This window comes from Silurus aristotelis (genome assembly GCF_946808225.1).
Source record: "Silurus aristotelis genome assembly, chromosome: 12".
Classification (NCBI taxonomy): domain Eukaryota; kingdom Metazoa; phylum Chordata; class Actinopteri; order Siluriformes; family Siluridae; genus Silurus; species Silurus aristotelis.
Window position 1 is genome coordinate 15927037 of NC_139585.1, and position 20507 is coordinate 15947543.

Below are 20507 nucleotides of genomic sequence, written 5' to 3' on the forward strand. Positions count from 1 at the left end.
TTTTGGCAATATAGTGTAGCAATCTACTCATGCTAATACATGACTGTAGTAGCATCATGCTATGGTGATGCTTCTCTTCAGTTAGGACTCAGGTTTTAATTAAGATACAGGGAATTATTGATAGTTTCCAATACCAGTATACTTTAGCATAAAACCTGCAGGCTTCTGTTAGACAGCAGAGCATGACCAAAAGCACAAATCCCAGTTAACAAAGCAATAGCTTTAGAAAAGGAAGATAACATTTTTTAAATGGACCAGTCAAAGCCCAGATCGAAATCCTATTAAAAGCCCTGTGGAATGATGTGAGGATTGTTCACAGGACATCCCTCTCAGTTAGCCTATGTGTGGAGCATTTTTGCATGGAAGAGTGGAATAGAATTGCCATGATCAAGATTTACTAAGATGGTAAACTCTTACCTTAAAGTCAGTGCTGTATAATAAGCAAATTGTCTTTCAACAAAGTTTTGTTTAAGGGATGTACACAACTTCTGCAACTAGGTAACTTAATTTTCTATTTGTTTTCCATTTCCCTATTAAAATGTGGAAAATATCTAACATGATTTATTTTGGTTTCTATTTCTTGCTCCTTTTTTTCATAGTACTTCATGGGGTCATAGAGTTTGATCAATGCCCCCCAAAAAAACAAAGACACTACTATCTAGGATACAGCCAACAGTTTACGTTCTGACACGCACATAAATAATTGACCTGAAGCTTGTCAAAACAGCATCGTCTCAAAACAGCAGATGGCAGTGTGGAGTTTTACCAGCCACTGCCACACTGATATGATAAGAAGTGAAAGTCCTTATCTCCATGGAACATTTTAATGACACCACCCAGTGAACTCAACCCTTTCCCCTTACAAAGCCAATCTGATTAGTTATGTGGTTTGAGTTGATTTCTATTTTAGCTATCAGGGCCACATTCTGAAGGCTTTTTGTTATTGCAGTAATTATACCTATTATGGGGTTATCAAAAATGTTTTCAGTCAAACAAGAGGTTTCATTATGATGTGCTACTGCACATGTCTGAGCATGGACTCAGTATTAAATATTAAGCTAGAAGACTTTATTAAATGAGACCTCTCCCTTCATTCTCAAGATGCCTATTACTCTTGCCCTTGACAAGAGAAGGCATGAAAGAAAACAAAATGCTGTGTAAAAGGAATTGTTTAAACCCATATTCTGCTGGGGTCTGAGGCACAGATTATAAGCACAATCCCCAAAACAGGTCAAGAATGTTTGGAACATTTAGATAAAACTGATCAAGTCAACATGGTGAGAAAATACATTTATTGGAAAAAGTGGCAAATGTATTAAATAAACAATAGCTGACTATTAGTTAGGTCACAAGATACGTCTCATGTTTTGTCCAAAGAGCAATGCAGTACTTCATGTTCTATCAAAAAAGTTGTGCATGTACATACAGGTTGGCACAAAATACAATTAGACAATTTTAATTTCCTTTCCAGAAATCGAAGTAAAATAGAATGGAATAATGACTATGACATAGTGTGTATTGCGATTATGTTTGCCTTTGGCTGTGTGGTAAATAAGGTGTAGGATGTAAGTGCATGCATTTATAGTATATGTGGGAAACCGGTGAAAACTTAAGACATCATCCCTGAGTTCACAGAGAAACACAACATGACAAAATCAGTGAAAAGACAATTCCAAATAACCAACACAAACATTTGATTTCATTGTCATTCATATCACTTAGCCAAAGACTAGAAGATATTTCACAAGATCATGTGGTTTTGTGTTACAGATTGCAATTCAAATGCATTACATTTGAGCGTTGAAATGTGAAGTTGCTGCCATTATTTTAATGCTACTTTAATGTTTTTTTTATGTTTCATAGTAAGATAAGCAAGATCTTAGTTCTTGTTAGCTTCTATACTCAGTTTACTGACAAAATCTATTTGGTTAGAAAAACAGAAATGCTAAATAGTAAAGAAGAAAACATTTGGCAATGACGTCTTTGGACATGTGGTGCCAGACAAATCTGGAAAGTAAATTCTCTAAAACAAGATTCTGACAATTGCTGATGAAACAACTTTGTTTATGCCAATGTGTCCACCGCTTAAACAATATACCACTAAAATGGCATGCTAAAATCAGTGCAACAGAAAACAGCAGATCAATGCATTAATTATAGCCTCACTAAGATTCAAGTTTTGGGTTGATTTGCAGCAAAAAAAAAATTTCATACAAACCTCGGGGTACATCTCTTCTTAATCTGTCACCATGGGAACAGACTGAAGACTATTTGCTTATTTGCTTCTAAGGGTGCTTACTGTTAATTGATCGTGCTACATGGCCATTTCTATTAGCAATAACTGCCAGGTTTACTCAATCATCTGAATGGTCAGGTTCATTTTAGGTTGTATAAAATTTGTCTCACATTTTGCCAATTTTAAGACATGACCAGACCATGAAAATTATTTTGACTTGACTGACTTTGTACTTGCTCATAGGTTCCCAGTTCATTTTAATTAACCACACACACATCTTAGTGCTGAAATGCACACATTTCTGATGAAATGCCTTATTTTTTAACTGATGTCGTGAATGCATGTTATCGACTGTAAATATGTAGAAAGGAACACACATTTGCACTTAAACAATCACTAAAGTCATTTGGGAACCTCACTCTTGAACATATCTATGTACATTTGGGTATGCTGGGACAATTTTGAACAGCACAAGAAGATGGTGCACGTGGGTGTAATGATGGTAAATAGCAAATTTTGTGAAACCTATACAAATACTTTCAATTTTATAAAGTCCTATTTAGTGGTCAAGTTAAGGTTTAGGGAGTGTGACGGTGAAAGTCATAGCGGAAGGACTACACAGTAGTTCTATTCAGAGTTGCTTTGGAATACAGCCCTGGTACTACACAGTAGTTTAGTAGCAGTTTAGCTGAAGGAGGAAACATGATATTTATCCAGGGCTACACAGTGGTTTCATTTTTCCATGGTCCTGTCCTAATGTTACCTGTGGGATCAGGGCTGAATACATAGTCCTCATGCAGGCTGTTATTGTGGCTCAGCTTCCCTTTTTGGTTGAGAGTGCCTTTTCTGCTGAGAGTAGCCTGAGAGTTTGCCACAGTGGCCCGCGGAGGAGGGATATCCAAGTGCAACATAATGTCCTCCTCTTTATTGGTCATTTTGGTGCTGCTGTATATCAGAGAATCTGTGCTAGTATCTTCTTCCAGAGAAGGCCCAGAAAATAGGTCTTTTTTGAGACAGCAGATGCTGGAGAAAGGTTCTGCCTTGGCACAACACATGTGCCTATGGCAGGTGTGTCTCTTGTGACAAGGTAGCTGGCTATCCAGGTGCATTCTGTCGCTTTCCATATGGATGCTAGGGCTGGTACAGCGCAGCTCGTTGTCCAAATGAGGGCTATGGCAGGAGAACTGGCTCTCCAAGTGTGAGGTATGACAAGTGATGGGATTTTCTAAGTGAATGCTGTGAGGGCTATCCAGGTGGGAGCTGTGCATACTTCCATCCAAGCTGTTTGAAGCCATGTGTAAGGTGTAGTCCTTAAGGCAGGGCCGTGAACGACTGAATGAGCGCAATTTAGTCCTGTCCTTCAGGCAGCTTTGAAGGGGCAGGGAGGGGCGTGGTAACTCATCAGGGAGAGACAGGGAATGAGCAGAGCCTTCTAGCACTTGGGAGGACTTATACAAAGTAGAACAGCATGGGCTCATGGCAGTTTGAGCTGTGGGCAGGGAGCTTGAATTATGGTGAGGTAAGGATGTGAGAAGGTGGGGGGAAAGTAAAGGTTTACCGGCATAAGGTTGATTGACCTCAAGGTGACTTTTAATTTCGGTATTCCTTGCTGCTTCACCATTCACATCCAATTTTGGTTTAGAAGGACAGCATGCCCACCAACGGTGCCACACATCATCCCGTTTAGCACAGTGCTGAATAAGCAGAAACAGTCCTAATGTGACTGAGAATGCACCATATAAGCAACTAAATATCATGTCCAGATAAGGGCCCTGTGACACACCCAATGCCCCAAAGGTCCATGTGGCCAGAAAGAGTAAAACAGTGAAAGCAGTGGCCCTCAGCTGAGCTTTAAAGGAGTGCTCATTGGCAAGCATGGAAGCAGTTATGACTGTGCAACCTGAATGATCCCCGTGTTCTCCAGGTTCTCCACTAGCAGCATGGCAGTGGCCAATTTCAGCAGTAGCCAGACGTTGCTGCTCCTCTGTCATGACCTTCAGCTCATACTTACGCTCTGGGTACCTTTTTAGCTGCACAAATGTGCACAGGAAATACAAACACATGACCAGGACCAGGAAGGCAGCAGGTCCATAGAAGCCTCCCAGACTGGGCTCCCATGCCATCCAACAACTTTACAAAAAGAAGAGAAGCAGAAAAATGGGGAGAGAGAGCAGGAGAAAACCAACAACATAGTCAGCAATGTCGTTACTGTTTTAACTAAATCACAAAACACATGGTAGCTTGTTTATATTAATTAAGACATGGCTTAATGCATGCATTACAGATTCATTAAGACATTTCCTGTTTTACTGCTAATTCACTAAAGCTCAACACACCATGAATGAACAGGCCAATTTAGCTGAGAGAACTATAAAACTCATGTGTTTTTTCTGTGTGTTTTCTGCATGTATTTTCTCCAATATATATCTTCCAGCCATGATTGAAGTTCTGAACAATACAAAGCGGGTACTCACTATGGGGCATCATCTCTGCTCCCATAGTTTGTCATGTTAATGGAAGCTGTGACTCCAACAATGATAATGGGAAACCCACTACTGAACAGATAAAATCTGTAAAACAGGACAAAGCACAGAATCTGAGATCACAGAATAGGGAAAGAGATACATTATACAAACAAAATTATGTAGACAACTGACTATTACACCCACATAATTGATAAGCAGCCTATTTAAATTTGCCTCCTCCCAATTGTTATAATTGATTTCCAATACTGTTCACAGAATCATTGTTATGATAGAACACGTTTAGGCCACTTTATTCTAGTCACCAAAATCTTTGATACATCATGCAAACACATTCTAAACAACTGTGTGCTTTAACCTTGAGGCAAAAGTTTGGGAAGGCACACATATGGGTACCATGTTCAGCTGTCCACAATCTTTTAGCCATATAATTCAAATTTGATTTTCACACAGCTGTTAGAGCACATTTTGGCAACAATTCATTGAAAGCCATTCTTCCCTGTGATTTTTAACATTTAAGTGAATTGACAGCGTAACTCATAAAAACATTTAGTACGGTGCATATATATACTTATTGGAAATAAATGTCAAACAGAGCCTTAATAAACTAATTTGATTAGAATTTCACATTATTATAGTTCAGATCAGCAATATATAACTTCCTGATGAGCCTGATGTTATGAACCACTCTTTTGGCTATATACCTGAATATGGTGAATTTGGGATAGGCCTGTATGGGTGGATCCCTGTCGTGAGAGAGGGGTGGAGCCTTGGAGACTTCACTACAAGTATTCCTGGCAGTGAGCACCAGCCAAAGCATTGTGGAGAGAGAGGAGTAGTGCAAAATGATGCCAACCTTAAAGCAGAACACACAAAATCATTAAACACAAATGGCAACCGGGGACCTAAGATGATTATATAATCACTGAGCAGATCCACAATGAGCAAGCAGCCTCTTCTGAGCATAAGACCCAATGTAAAACAGGGTATGATAAAGGAATTACAAGCATGCAGGTACACTGAATGGATTGCTTGAGATAATCCTTAGCCAGCTGGGCCATACAGGTATCCTCCATGCTTCAGTGGGACACAGCACTATCAAGAGGGGGTCTCTCATTATTACTGCATAAATATTATTATTATTATTATTTATTTTTTTTTTTTTTATGGAAAATGGCATAGAAATCTTTTTCTTTTTTTTTTTAAATGGCATATAAATGTCAATAAACCCAATAAATTCAAACACAGACAAGCAAAAATTTACTGCATTGTACTGCACATCTCTAACAGTAAAGCAAAGCCAAACCTAATACAGCAGCAATATAAAATATTATATATTGTATTTATGACATTATCCTCACCCTTCAGTGTTCCCAACAAAACCTAGACCCCTAAAGAAATATCTAGGTTATAAGTTCCTTCTGAGTTGACAAACAGCATGATTGACAGGTCCACATAACTTTTAGTATTCAGAGCTTGCCACAGACACCAGAGTTTCCTTTCAGAATATATAATATCTTCAGTAAACACAACTAAAATTATGCTTTTTATTTATCTCTTTTGTATAACTCGGACTAATACGTATGCAAACAGAAATGCCCCAAATCTGATCATATTAATATCTATACCTAGCTGCCAGGGTTTTTCGGTTAGTACACAATGCAATAACTGAGAGTAGGGGTATATATAGAAGGTAATTGAGACTAGAGTGGCAACAGTTGAGATCGTTCAGTCGGCAAGGTCTACGGAGTAACCCAGGAGCTTTGAGGATGGATTTGGACTGTACTTAATGTCAACAGTCTGCTACAGTGACTCAGGACTACAGTTTGCATTTCATCACCATCACTGCACCTCAACATTATTTAGCTGTAATAAATGGACATTCTGTGCCACCCAGATGAGGATGAGGTTCCCTCTTGAGTCTGGTTACTCTAAGGTTTCTTTCTTATGCCATCTCTGATAGTTTTTCCTTGCAAAAGTCGCCACCGGCTTGCTCATCAGGGACAAACTTACACTTATAAAGAACAATCCTATTTATTCTTTCTTACCACATTATCTGTGTAAAGCTGCTGACAATGTTCATTGTTAAATCACTATACCAATAAGAATGAATTGAACTGAATTGAATTGAATTGAACTAATTTGAAGGTCATGCGGGTTGTTGCAATTGGAAAGTAGGTGTAGTTGCCCCACTTAGAATTCACTGAGTTCATTGAAAACAGAGGACAGGATGTTAAAAGCATTACATTTCTCAAAATAAAATGTGGTGAAAATTAGATTAATTAATTATAATGCTTTCATCAGTCCTTAATCTTACTAAAGTAAGTATTAGTCCTCATTTTCTCACTTATAAAAGAGTAATTTATCATAAGCCAGCACTGTTAAACACATTCTACACAAAACTTGGGACTGAGCTGAAACTTTTTCAAATTGAAGCGCTGCCTGAGACATGTTTCCACTTCTCATGCCAGCTATTCCTTACTTATATTCTCACTTTTTGCAAACACTTAAACTAAGTGCACTTGCATTTTTTCATGTTGGTGACGTTTGCTCTAAAGAATGTTTGTAAACTGTGAATTGCAAGACAGTATTGCCTTTCAGGGTTTTTTTTTTACAAACACTATACAGTCAACCCCCGAATCCGTTTGGAACTCTCGGCTCCAAAAATTCACGGGTTCTCATTTGGAACGTAACTAACAGCAAGTTGCAGATTATCTCAAAATTCACAGCAGAACCGAATGTTCAGGAATGTTGGGAATAACATTTTATACTATGTTTTCAATAACAAAATTTATTAAAACACATTATTGTATTAAAGTGACAAAAAGTGACATAGATGAATTCACTAAGGTACCATAGGGGCAGTGGGGGTGTGTCCAAAATCTGCAGATTTTTTCCAGGGGACCACTATATAGCCATAAATCCGGTATGTCTGACTTTAATGTTTTTATATGCTTTTAGAACATTCTATCGCAGATTGCACTCAGTGATTTTAATAACTGTCTGCTTTCCACTAGATCTTAGACTCTGGTCGTGGGAAAGTACCCACAAGTACCTGCAAAGTCAGACACTGATCCTGGGCCGGGGCACTGAGGAGGCTAGAGATGAACTTGGCAATTTAATTCAACTAAACGGTGTTCTATAGGGTTTCACTTCAGATCCAACCTATGAATAACATGTCATATGGATATTGGTTTTTGGACTGAAGTGTTGTTAGGCTGAAACAGGTCTGTGCCCTTTAGTCCCAATATAATTGTAATGCTACAATTAATACAACATTGGCTGTATAGTGTAGTGAATAGTATGGCATAAGGCTCACCACTTGACAGAGAATAGGGTACTTGATCTGATTGATGCCACCTGCAAACACCCCAAACGTCATGGCAGTGTGGAAGAAGACATTCATTAGTATGTGCCAACCTTCCCTGCTGATTCGGATTACACTTCATCCAGACAGACACACAAGTCAGATTAAAAAGGAAGAAAGAATTAAACAGTTTAGACATCTACAGTTTTATAAGCACAATGACAGAAATAGAGTGTTTGTCAAACAGATCATTTGGGCTTCAGCAACCCTGATTTGGCCCTGGTCCCTTCCTGGTGGCAGTTTCCTTGAAACAAATGTTACTCACTAGGCTTAGCTCTGGCGATCAGAACCATAATAATAAGTTATTAATTACCCAATACTACTAGAATAACCAGTAATATAGCTAAAAAAATTATTTTTGTATTATTAGTAGTAGTATTTAGTAGGAAATCGGAAAATTATGAATAAATATGCAAAATGTAATTATAAATTAAATGTGCTTATGCATTTTGGTTAGAATGCCAGCAGATATACATGTGTCTTGCAATAACAATTAACATTAAAAGACATAGGAAATAAAATCTTTTAAAGACAATTTTATAATTAAGTACCAGGCAGATACATCTAACCTTTTCTACTGAAAAGAAATGCAGTATTACTATTGGTTAGTAATGTTTCTCCCAATTGCTGTGGCTGCCAGTGAATAAAGTGATTAAATAATGTGCTGTTAACCTTTTATTAATGACGGTAAGCAAAATAATGTTAAGTGACACTTAAATAATCAAAATCAACCCCAACAAACACTTCTACAAAGCTCATCATCATTATTTATATTTAAAATTGCACAAAAAAAACTGTTAACTGCCCCGTTAATATATCAAAACTAACATTTTGAAAAAAAAATGTTGTTTAAAAAAAAAACTATGCTTATTTGCCTTTTTTAAATTAAACAACATTCAACACATACCTGTGGTGTATAATGTATGTTATTATCGATATCAGCAGGCAAAGCAGCATAACTGCTGTGCATGCATAAACAACCGGGTGTAGGTAGTCTCCTGGATATGGAGGGAACGACAGCACCCTCTTTAAATCCTGCAGAACATCAAGAGATACACAGACAATATGTAAGGTATCATTTAAACAACACTGATTATTGCACACACAATGTTTGCAACATATATAGAGAAAACACAGAGAACAAGCTATAGGCTAAAATAAAATATAAATTTTTGTCCCTGTCAAGCAAGACAACGCCCCACACATAATTCACTCCTAAATGTGTCTGTTTCATCACCAAGCCTGAAGAGTTCCCTTCGTTATGTTGCTGGACCTTCCCGTGGGCTCACCACCTGCAGGAGGGACCGTAAGGGACGGTGCTGTGAGGATTGGGCAGCAGTCGAAGGCGGGGGTTATAGTATGCCTACAGAAATGTAGGCATACTATATCTCCTGTTTATTAACTTGCTTTGTGAATTTGGAATGAATTATGAGTCAGGATGGTAAAAACCAGAGGAAGAATGCACAGTTAAAAAAGTTGTAGTGTGCATGAGCCATAAACATATATCAAAATAAAAAATAAAAGAAGGAAATGCACAATCATTGGCGTATTATGTTTGTACCTACCTGAATGTACAAATATTGCTAAGTGACTTACCATACAGTGCAAGCCATGCACTTGTTAGAGAATATTTGACAGGTGAGATTCTGCTCACCTGAAATGTGCAATGTCAGCCATCCAAGGACTATAATGAATAATGACATCCTAGCATGAAAAATACGGAGGGCAAAATGACAGCAAATATCAAGTTGACTTATAGTGAAAACCGAGGCCAGAGCTAAGAGCAGATGCAGATGGCACATGGTTTAAGTCAAATTTTTTAACTGTGCAATTCTAAATCATAAAATAAAAAATATCAGGAGGCTGTAAACCAATAGTTAAACACCACAATGGAAATACAGTTACCCAGTATTATACAGCATTTCCTTCTCACTTTCCTTTCTGCTGCAGTGTGTGTTTTTTTCTATGTTCTATAATCTGAGATTTGTAGCTTTGTTTTGTCTTTTAGCCTTAAGTCAGTTTGCCCTCATTAGCTTTAATGTTTTTAATTTAGCTAGCCACTCAACACTCTCTGTTTGTTTTGCCTGAGTAGTTTCATTCATCAAATGCTTAATGACACTTACTCACATATTTGCCACTGAGTTTATTATTTCCTCTGCATTTTCCTTTTTCAAATATTGCCCATTCCTTATCAACTAGCCAACTGGCAAGCCAATGGCTAATACATTACTAGTGTGGCTGAGTTTTATTCTCTTTGCATACATGCAGTAAGTTTCTGAATGCATGCATTGCCTTGCAATTGGTGTGTCATTGATGTTAGATATCCCTATGTTACATTCAACACACTGAGCTTGGCTGGAAGATTTAAACTAGCTCAGGTTTGAATCTGGCCCAAGCCCCTAAGCCTAAAGAGCTTGCCAGCAAATGCCCAGATCCAGCTATGACTTTTAAGCATAACAAGAAGCAGCAGATATGGCTTAGAAAAATCAATAAGCTGAGCTGAGACCTTGCAACTAAGAGGCTCATATGTCTGGGAGGTACGTCCATGCTAATAACAACTCACCTGTTAAGCAGCCATATTCAAGGCCAGTCTTACTAGGACTGGGAAAGTCTGGGTCAGTTCCTATTAGCTCACAAGTGCCTATAACCTAGGCTCTAACCTTATCAGCTTGACCAGCTGTTTCTCTGAAGATGGTGGTGGCCCAAGCAAAATTAGATGGTGCAGTGCAACCACAAAAAATAGCTCCTCTTTCATACTGCATGTGTGCCATGTAAGAGTGTAAGGATGTACTGACAGCTGGAATCAGCCCCAACTCAACCCTGGCCCATGTTCTGCTAATATGATCACATATGAACTAAAACACAAATTCAACAAAGGGATGGATTCAATGGAAGTTCAGGGTTTTGGACTGATACAGTCAGTTTGGATATGAATCAGGAGCCTATCCTTGGAATTGTGCATGAAAGATTGGAATCCACACTGTGGCCACCATTTATGTACCATAAATAATCAAGATGTCTTTTTCAGAACAAATAGTAACGTTATAAGTATGTTTAAATATCTAAAGATTTATCAGCAAATATTATTAATTAAAATTGTTTATATGGTACCTCATATATATTGGGGGGAAACAACCATTCTTGTACTTGCATTGTTTCTCCGTGAGCTGAGATAAATCTTGGTCAATCAGCATGCTCCAGTGACCAAGCCATCTCTTTAACAAAGCATGACTGCCTGCATTTTTTTCAGGCAACACACATGCACACAGGCCCTCAAACGCACACACATACATCCCCCAGATCTCTTTGTTTTTTTTAATCAAGTGTACAGTATAACTTTTTCAAATGGAAGTATAATTCACTATATACTGCTCACAGCCTCTGATTCTTTGAACACATACTGCTATACTTACATCTAGTATCATAAAATATAATAGTCACAATTGTTAATTACTTTATGCGATTTTTTTTTTGTCAAATTACATGCTCGTACAGTAACTTTAATAATCATTTGTTTAGCATTTATCTTTCAGGACAGAATAATGTGATCTGAAGGTCCAATTATACAGTACTGTGCAAAAGTTTTAGGTATGAAAAATGCTGTAAAGAAGATTTATTTAAAAATAGAAATGTTAATTGTTTATTTTCATAATTAACAAAATAGAAAGTAAATGAAAAGAAAAGAAAACCAAATCAAACCAATATTTGGTGTGCAGCTTTGCCTGCAAAACAGCATAATTCTTCTGTGTACATTTTCACTCAAATTTTGAAGGATTGTGGAACAAGTAGGTTTTTTCAAAAATCTTGAAGAACTAACCACCGATCTTCTTTGAATGTAGGCTGCTTCAAATCCTTCTATCTTTTCATGTAATCCCAGACAAACTCAAGGATGTTGAGATTAGGGATCTATGGGGGCCAATTCATTACTCATTGGGTGTATATTTGGGGTCGTTGTCCTGTTCAAAATCAATTTGGGGCCATTCAGATGACTCCCTAATGGTATTGCATGGGGAATAAGTATCTCCATGTATTTCTCGGCATTGAGAAATCCTGAACCATTATTCCTGAACAGATCTCTAACTCAATTTGCAGCCCCAAACTTGCAGGGAACCTCCACCATACTTAATTATTGCCTGCTGACACTCATTATTGTTCTGCTCTTAGCCCTTTGGCCAAACAGACTGCCTCCTCCTACAGCCAAATATTTAACATTTTGACTCATCAGTCAAGAGCACCTGCTGCCATTTTTCTGCACACCAGTTCCTATGTTTTCAGGCATAGTTGAGTCACTTATCCTTGATTTTACATTAAAGATATGGCTTTTTGGCTGCAATTCTCACCATGAAGACCACTTCTTCCATATAACAAAAACAGCCTTCTTCCACCGTAGAAATATTGCTAAGCTAAGAAACATGTTGTCTATATCTGATGCAGAAAAGCTCGTCCATGCATTCATGACCTCCAGACTTGACTATTGTAATGCATTACTAGGTGTTTGTCCTGCACCATTATTAAACAAGCTACAGATTAAAAACGTATATTATTTGCAAGGCCTACACATAACACATATCATAAACTTATGCTCCAGTACATCTGATCACATGCACATTATCAACTTGTGTTTGTTAATATCATGAACAGCAGCTATGCTAATTTCTCTCCACTGCTTCTTTCTCTTTATCCATCCCGAGGCACCTTGAGGTTGTGCCAGCCCCAGTCACGTCCCACATCATGAAGATAAATTAAATAATTTAAATAATTCAATCCCAACCCCGCAAACATCCCGAACCATCTAGAGACGTACCAGTGCTATTTGGATTCCACTTCATGTGGAGTTTGGACATTGCACCTCTGAGTTTTTAAAGGCTTGGCATGTAGAAGCTGGTGTTGGATCTATGATGATCTCAAATGTTGAGCTATTTTATGAGCTGCTTAATGAGCTCCTAGTGCCATAACCACAAATGACTGTATAAGACTGTAGAAAGGACATTAATCATACATCTTACATTCTAGTGCTCATGTTAGTTCTCACTCTCCAGTGTTCTATATTGTTTTAAAGACTATAATCACACTCTTGATGTCACCCAAATGAGGATGGGTTCCCCTTTTGAGTCTGGCTCCTCTCAAGGTTTCTTCCCTTATAACATCTAAGGGAGTTTTTCCTTGCCACAGTTGCCATGGCTTGCTCATCAGGGATAAATACACCTTGTTCACCTTAACTCGTTCGGTTTCAGTTCAGTCCTGCTGGACATATTCCGATGTCAAAAGAAAGTATGACAGGTCTTTCATCTGCTGCATTAAGGTTTCTTGGCTGACCACTGCATCAAAGGCCATCAACATTGCCCGTTGTTTTGTGCTTCTTCAAAATAGCTTGAACAGGACATCTTGAAGTCCCAGTCCGCTTTAAAATATTTGCCTAAGAGAGAGCTATATAATGGAGTATAATTAGCTTGTGTCTTCTATATTGTTCTTAGTCATGTGATGGTATGATCTGTGACATGAAGCTGTGTTTTCACAACCTCACCTTACTAACAGTTTTGGGCTGTTCCTCAAGTTGTTTAAAGTCTCCTACACAGCCGTTTCTGTTTTAGTTATGACTGTGTCTCAGCATGCATATATAATTGATGATCATTAGTACCTGCTTGATATAATTGGTTAATCATACACCTGACTATAATAGTACAAAATCCCTGCCTACACCAAATATCAAATATTGATTTGACTGAGATTTTTCTAGACTTTTCTTTTTATATATATATATATATATATATATATATATATATATATATATATATATATACATACACATATACATATACATATATACACACATACATGGTGATGCGTGTAAACTCCATATGGAGTTGCCTTTCAGTCAACATATGACAAGTATATCAACTTCTTTATGTTTTATGCAAGTACATTGAGCCTTTAAAATCAAATACTGTGTGGGTATTACTTCAAAGTATATAAATACCCGCACAGTATTTGATTTTAAAAGCTAAATGTACTTGAATAATACATAAAGTAGTTGGTATACTTGTCATATGTTGACTGAAAGGTATGCATTCAAATATGGAGTTTACATGAACAAATATTATGGGCATTTTATTTTCTCTTTGGCCAGTTATAGACAACTCATCTCTCAAGCAGATGCTTTGTTGGGTTTTCATCTGTCCTTGGTGCCTATAAGTGCACATCTTTCTCATGGACTTCTCCATGGTGCTGACACAGCTTTGGGATAAATGTTCTAGTTTGTGTCTTTTATAAATTGATTATAAGAATGAATGAGGTGGCACCACATTAAACATGGCAGCTGTTGCCTACATTTAGTAGCTATGATGTTACTTAAATCATTATGCATCACTAATTATGTCAATTTCTTTATATCTCTCCTTGTACTCCTTGCGCACTGTGTCACTGGCTGTCATGCTACCATATTAATCGTGGCTAAGGAGGAATGAGTGTATAAGCAAAGACCAAATAGTGGGTAGACATAAACTTGCAGTAAAAACATTAGCCTGGACCTGTTAGCAAAAACAGCCACATTCTTAAAATTTCATAATACCCAGATATTGAAATTACACCCTAAACTCTCAGAATAGCTCATACACGTTTGTTGGCTCAAAGGCGATGAATTGTCAGTGCATTACTGTTTTTCTTTTACTTCCTATGCAAAGAAACACCAAGCTGATAGGACACCACCAGTACAGATGGCTTCTTTTGACCATCTAGTGCTATACATAATCCAGTCATGCTATTGGCCACACTTGGAAGGAAATATGCTAGGGCTAAATGCCAAATAAGTAAGAAATGCAGAGCATTGTGGGTGTGTGGGTGGTTTTGTTCTGGTAAAAATGGTCTGGGGAAAGGGGGTTACTAGGTAGTAAGCAATCTCACAGGTCTATGTATAGATGATGCTATACCCAGGGTGTTTAGGGCACTTTCAAAGGGAGGCATTTGGGATTCAGCCAAACACAATTGCAATTGAAATTCAGTTCACGCCTTCTCCTTCTTCCAGAGTCACCGGCACGATTGCCCTCCAAATAAAATGCTTATCTGGCATGTTTGCACTTAATCTGGAGTCCATGAGAATGGGGTTTTATTCCAGTAAAATGAAGGTAGGCTGGATATTGGTGATGCGTGAAGCCCACACTGAGGCAGCTCAGCTTTCAGTTTATCAGCACGTACATATATTAAAGACCATGGTGATCAATAATCAATAGATTAAAGCAGCCAGCACATTCAGGGGTGTAAGAACTACTCATGCTGCAGCTTGTTAGAAGGTTAAATACTTGGACAAATAGCAACTGGACCTTCTCCTTTACCTTATTCAGACTGCACAATAATCAGTAACCATACTGAAGTTAATCCGATGAACAATAAACCGCCGTTAACTCACCATCAGTTCTTCAGAGCTGAGATGCAGGCTGAGATCAGGAATATAGCGCAGTCATTTATGAGTTGGTCGTGCACACGTGGAAGAGCGGCATGAATCGTACTGGAGGAAGACCCATTCGATACACCTAAGATCACCGTCACGACCATCTGTGTGTGTGTGAACATAATGAATAAAAAAAGACCACGACCAAGATGTCACGTGAACCGTTCCATAGCCAAATCTGCTCTATGACGAATTAACGCAATGAGCGTGACGTGGTCTAACATGTGGTAACATTTCGCAGCGCGAGCAGGTTAAACGCTATCGTCAGCGACCCCCTGATGACGCTAAAGAAGGTAACAATTATTCGATAAAAAATGCTGAATACTAGTAAACGCGCTACAGCACTAGATCAGATTAATTCTCTTGTATCTGGCGAGCATAGTAAAGCTTAATAGCATACTGGCTATACAAGAATTACATGCGCAAATACTAACTAGTGAAAAGTGTTTTTTCATTGTTTTAATTAAATAATAAATCGCATGTCATAAATAACAGCAGCGTCAAGGCGCATCAACGCATTTTCTCTATGTAATCTCACCTAATCTGATGAGAGCAACTGGTGCGGAAAGCCTCGTGTAAGTCTCTGGGAGCTGTTCTGAGGATGAGCAGTGATGGAAGAGCTCAAAGCTTGTGGAAGACAAATGACCAGATTCATGATGAGTAGTCTAGGTCTTCTGGGAGACAAGAAAAAAACAGCGGCTCAGTTGATAGTAAAAAGAAATTGCAGTCCAGTGTGCACAGTGAGCGCACAAGTGCATGAGTGACAGGTTTGCATGTCGGAGAGGTCTCTACCAAAAGCAGGGCGCTCACTACGCGCTCCTACTGCGGAGAACGGAAATGGTTTGTTCCCGTGTGCGCCCTAGGGCATGTCGCCAATGCAGCGCTGATTTGAAGAGACAACAGAAACCAGGTTCTCTCGCTTTCACGTTCAGCACAACGGAGACCATCACCTACTACCTGCTGTTTCATAGGCGTCTAGATGAAATTGGGAATTTTAAGATGGCAGAGATTTACATGTGACTGCGTATGAGTAAGAGGGGATTTAGTCGTTTCAAATCTAGCAAGACTTACCGATATTTACATGCACGAAATACTGTATATTAGCCTACACTAAACGCAGACACATTTGGGTGAACATTGTAGTCCATATTTCATCTGCATTCTCCTGGAAGGATGTCCCAACATGACAAATTGGTAGCTTTAAAAAGATATTACTAGCAAATAATTGCTTAAAAAATTAGCAAACAATAAAAAAATCAATAAAGTTTGTTCTATAATATAATTGTTTAACATTTCATGCATTCTGATTCACTCAATTTCATATCCAAGTCCACATTAGCATTTCCTCCTTAAGGCAAGCTTGCAGATTGGAAAGTTTTGTGTTGGCAATTTGTGCTGCATGATTAAATCCCAGTCACTCACCCACCTGCCTTATCGGCTATGGATTTAATGTAACGCATTTTTCTATTTAAGAAGCACTTCTATTGTTTTTTTCCCCTCTACTTCTTCTTTTAAAACTCATTGTATTCAGTTACAGTAGAATGCTGTTCAATATGGTTGTATTTGCATGCTAATTGAAATGTAAAAAAAATTGATTACCCTGGAGGATGCTGAAATGTTCTTGATCCTGTCGCTGTTGCGTTAAAAGCACAACTAGTCAAGCATAATTAAATCTTCCCACTACTCTTAAGATGAGAAGAATCTTGTCACGAATATTAATTAAAATTAGATATGATTCAATAAAAGTACATAAAAATTAAATAAACTGACCACTCTGTGGGACATAAAAAAATGCTTAATCTTGGCAGAAAGCTTTTTACTTTTGGATGTGTCCCAGAGTAATTTATTAAATGCAGATGCATGACTGAAAGTGTGCTTAAAACTATTCAAAACGGGCATACATAATTTTTCCAAAACAAGTTGGTTTTGATTATGTATTTGAGAACTTTGTCCAAGAGGTGACAGCCAAATCATATGTATCATGTTCATACACAACAATCTACTCAGTGAGCCATTGTGTCCTCCAGTATGGATAGGTGAAACATCATCAAGATGAGACTTCATCCATCAGGATAGAAATGTTTTATCATAGGAAAAAGGTGCTCAATCAAAATAATGTTGTATTGAGTTGTATTGACCCTTTCCTCTAAAGGAAAAAGAAAACGCTGTTCGCAGCACAACACAGACATTAGAATAGATTTGTGAGTACAACATTATAAGTAAGGAACAGAAACTTGAAATTTTCTAAAGGTTTCCTTAAATATTATTGTGAAATACTGATGTGACATAATGATATACATGTTGTTAAATTATCAGAGTAAGAAGATCACAAACTCAGTTATTTCATTATTCTTCAAAAGTTGCTCTATCCCAGTCAGGGTTTTAAAACACAGGATACAAGGTGGAAATTTACCCTGGATGAGATTTCAGTCTATTACAAAACACTATATATTAAACATTCTCACATTGATTGACACCTAGAGGCAATGTAGCACGACCAACTGATGCTACTAATTATACATAAAATGAGATCAGACAATACAGAACAGCTTAAGAATAAAATGTTATTTATATAACATTTTATTGGTCTCAAAACCAAACATTTTAAATGGGCACATAGTACTTAAAGGCTGCATGCTCTCGTTTTTTTCTCAGCACCTCAGTATTCATCAGCTTGAATCAAAATATTGAGGCTGGCAAGCCTGTTATTGCTAAAATCCCTCCATTCAACGCCTCTTTTTGGCTTGAATAAGTGACAGTATGGTTGTGGGCAGGAAGTGCCTATCAGCTGTCACACATGATTTTACAGGCTGTTTAAATGTTTGTCACCACCCTATCAAAGTGGATGTGTAAAGAATTTACTGTTGAGAGGCAGCATGCGTTGAGTCTGAGTTACAGTTGCAGAATTGTGGCTGTCTGATTCAAGGCTGAGATCTTGTACTAAGTGAAGTCACATGCCCAAATCACATCCAGAGGTACACTGTAAAGAAGTTCATTTACTTTTACAATACAATTATTTTTCAAACTATTTTTTTCTGCTTTAAATTTGTCTTTTATTAGGTAGATTAGGTCTGAATATGCCATGATTCCCCAAGCGCTGGACAATGGCTCTCCCCTTTGTGTTGATATCTCTTACAACAGTTTCCCACACTACACTGCCCTCATGGAAATTCCTGGGCACCATCATTCGACAAAATCTCAAATAGGGCAGAAACACAATCACGAAGAAGGCCCTGCGACTAGCCTTCTTCTACAGAGAGAATTTGTCTACAAGAGAATCAATAGTAACATTTTACATTTCCATCTGGTTCTGCAAGTGCAACCGCCTCCTAGCTTTACTGACCTACACTCATATAGGGTAAAGAAGAGAACAGGGAAAGTCATATCTGACATCTCAGGTATATTCTCTTTCAGCATTTGCCCCCGGGGAAAAAATAAATAAATCTAACCAAAGACCTTCCCACATTCCTCACCCTGACACTGCAGAGCAAGTCAATTTACCACATTATCATAAATGAATTGTGATTGCAGTAATGTCTGTGTTAATTGAACAGAAACATTCAATTACATTCATAAAATTTAACAACTATATTACACCTTAATTAACAGAATTCAATACTGCATTTATTTTTTTATGGACAGGTCTATTGTAGTTGTATTGCACAGTATTGTGCTGCAAAGCATTATATTGTGTTGTATTGTTTCGTATTGTATTGCAATGCATTGCAATATAGTGTACAGATCTGTACTGTACACAGCAAGGTTCAAATGGTTCAAAATAAAAATGCAATGTTCTAAAAACCAACTTTCTGCTAGTGATCATTTTAGCCAAAAGAATGAGAAACTAGCATGTACTGGCATTGAGATTCTTTGCATATACTAGTGGCAAGCTAACTCTGCATTGATGGATTGTAATTACATGCATTGGCACTGTGGTTATTCTCTTAGTGAACAGATAAAGCTGATTCATCATTTGCACTTAAATCAAATAGTATGTAATGTGAGTGAGACTGATATGTAGCATACTTACCTTCACTATTAAATTTTTGAAGAAATGGCACATGTTTCCTCTTTCATCATTTACTCCTTAATTGTCTTAGTTGTGGGAATGTAATATGTTTTGGTATAATTATACAGCAGTGGATAGTTTATGCACTATTTTACAGTAATGAAGCTTAAAGAGCTTTATTCCCTTTTGCTAAATGAAGACAAGCAACGCATGAGACATACATATTTTGTGGCAACTGGTTCTGAATTGGCTTTAATTGCTGTAAAGCAAAATGCATGGGTATAATCTCAAGTGGAATGCGTTTAATTGTGTGAAGAGAATGATGGTGAGGGGCGAAAAAAATGCATGGATCATAAAATTTACACAAATAAAGAGTGATACAAAAAAACTGCAGATAATATTGTGATAACTGCTTCAGCACTGCCATTATTAACTTCAACTGTTCATTTAGATTCAACCTCTTGTGTTTAAATGTTAAACAACCTAAGGCATAACCGGACTTCATAGCATTAACTGGTGACTACAATTCATTTGTGTCAAATAATGAAAATATGTCATTCCATTCATTCATGGACATCACCATGCCTAAGTGATGTTATAAAGACTTGGTTAACAAGAATGAAACTAATGTAAAGACTCGAGTAAGGTGGGAAAATCTAAGCTGAAGCAAAAGTGCATCAGAGATAAACATTATTTGGCTCATTAGCTTCTTTTAAAACACTCTTTATGCTTTACCACCCAACTGCACCATCATATTAAATCTACTGATTTGCAGTAGGGTTAACTGAGGAAACTAAATTACTGTAGGGATTTGCTGTCCAAAAGTGTTTCTCTTCTCTACATGCTAAAGGTAAAATCTATAGTAAAGTGTACAGATTTGAACACATTTGCTTTTATATACACTATTCCTATTATTGATTTAAGTAGGAGCATCAATTTGCATACTACCAATATGAACATAATTATGT

At 37.6% G+C, this 20507-nt stretch overlaps 1 protein-coding gene across 1 annotated transcript; it reads right to left on the bottom strand.

The window, feature by feature from the left end:
• Positions 1–1284: 1284 nt before the first annotated feature.
• adgra1a (adhesion G protein-coupled receptor A1a) lies at positions 1285–16334 on the bottom strand. Its single transcript, XM_083555837.1, has 7 exons — positions 16069–16334; positions 15489–15634; positions 8994–9121; positions 8039–8162; positions 5424–5575; positions 4711–4806; positions 1285–4366 (listed from the first exon to the last, which is right to left on the bottom strand). The coding sequence occupies exons 2-7, from the start codon at positions 15489–15491 to the stop codon at positions 2956–2958; spliced, it is 1914 nt and encodes a 637-aa protein (XP_083411963.1). The 5' UTR covers positions 15492–15634; positions 16069–16334; the 3' UTR covers positions 1285–2955.
• Positions 16335–20507: the final 4173 nt, after the last annotated feature.

What these genes read in the sequence shown, in the direction of transcription:
- adgra1a (XM_083555837.1), bottom strand. An exon ending in ACATACATTATACACCACAG is followed by an intron (nt 8,163 to 8,993) that starts GTATGTGTTGAA and finishes GTCTGGATGAAG; the next exon opens with TGTAATCCGAATCAGCAGGG. An exon ending in CCCAAATTCACCATATTCAG is followed by an intron (nt 4,807 to 5,423) that starts GTATATAGCCAA and finishes CCTGTTTTACAG; the next exon opens with ATTTTATCTGTTCAGTAGTG.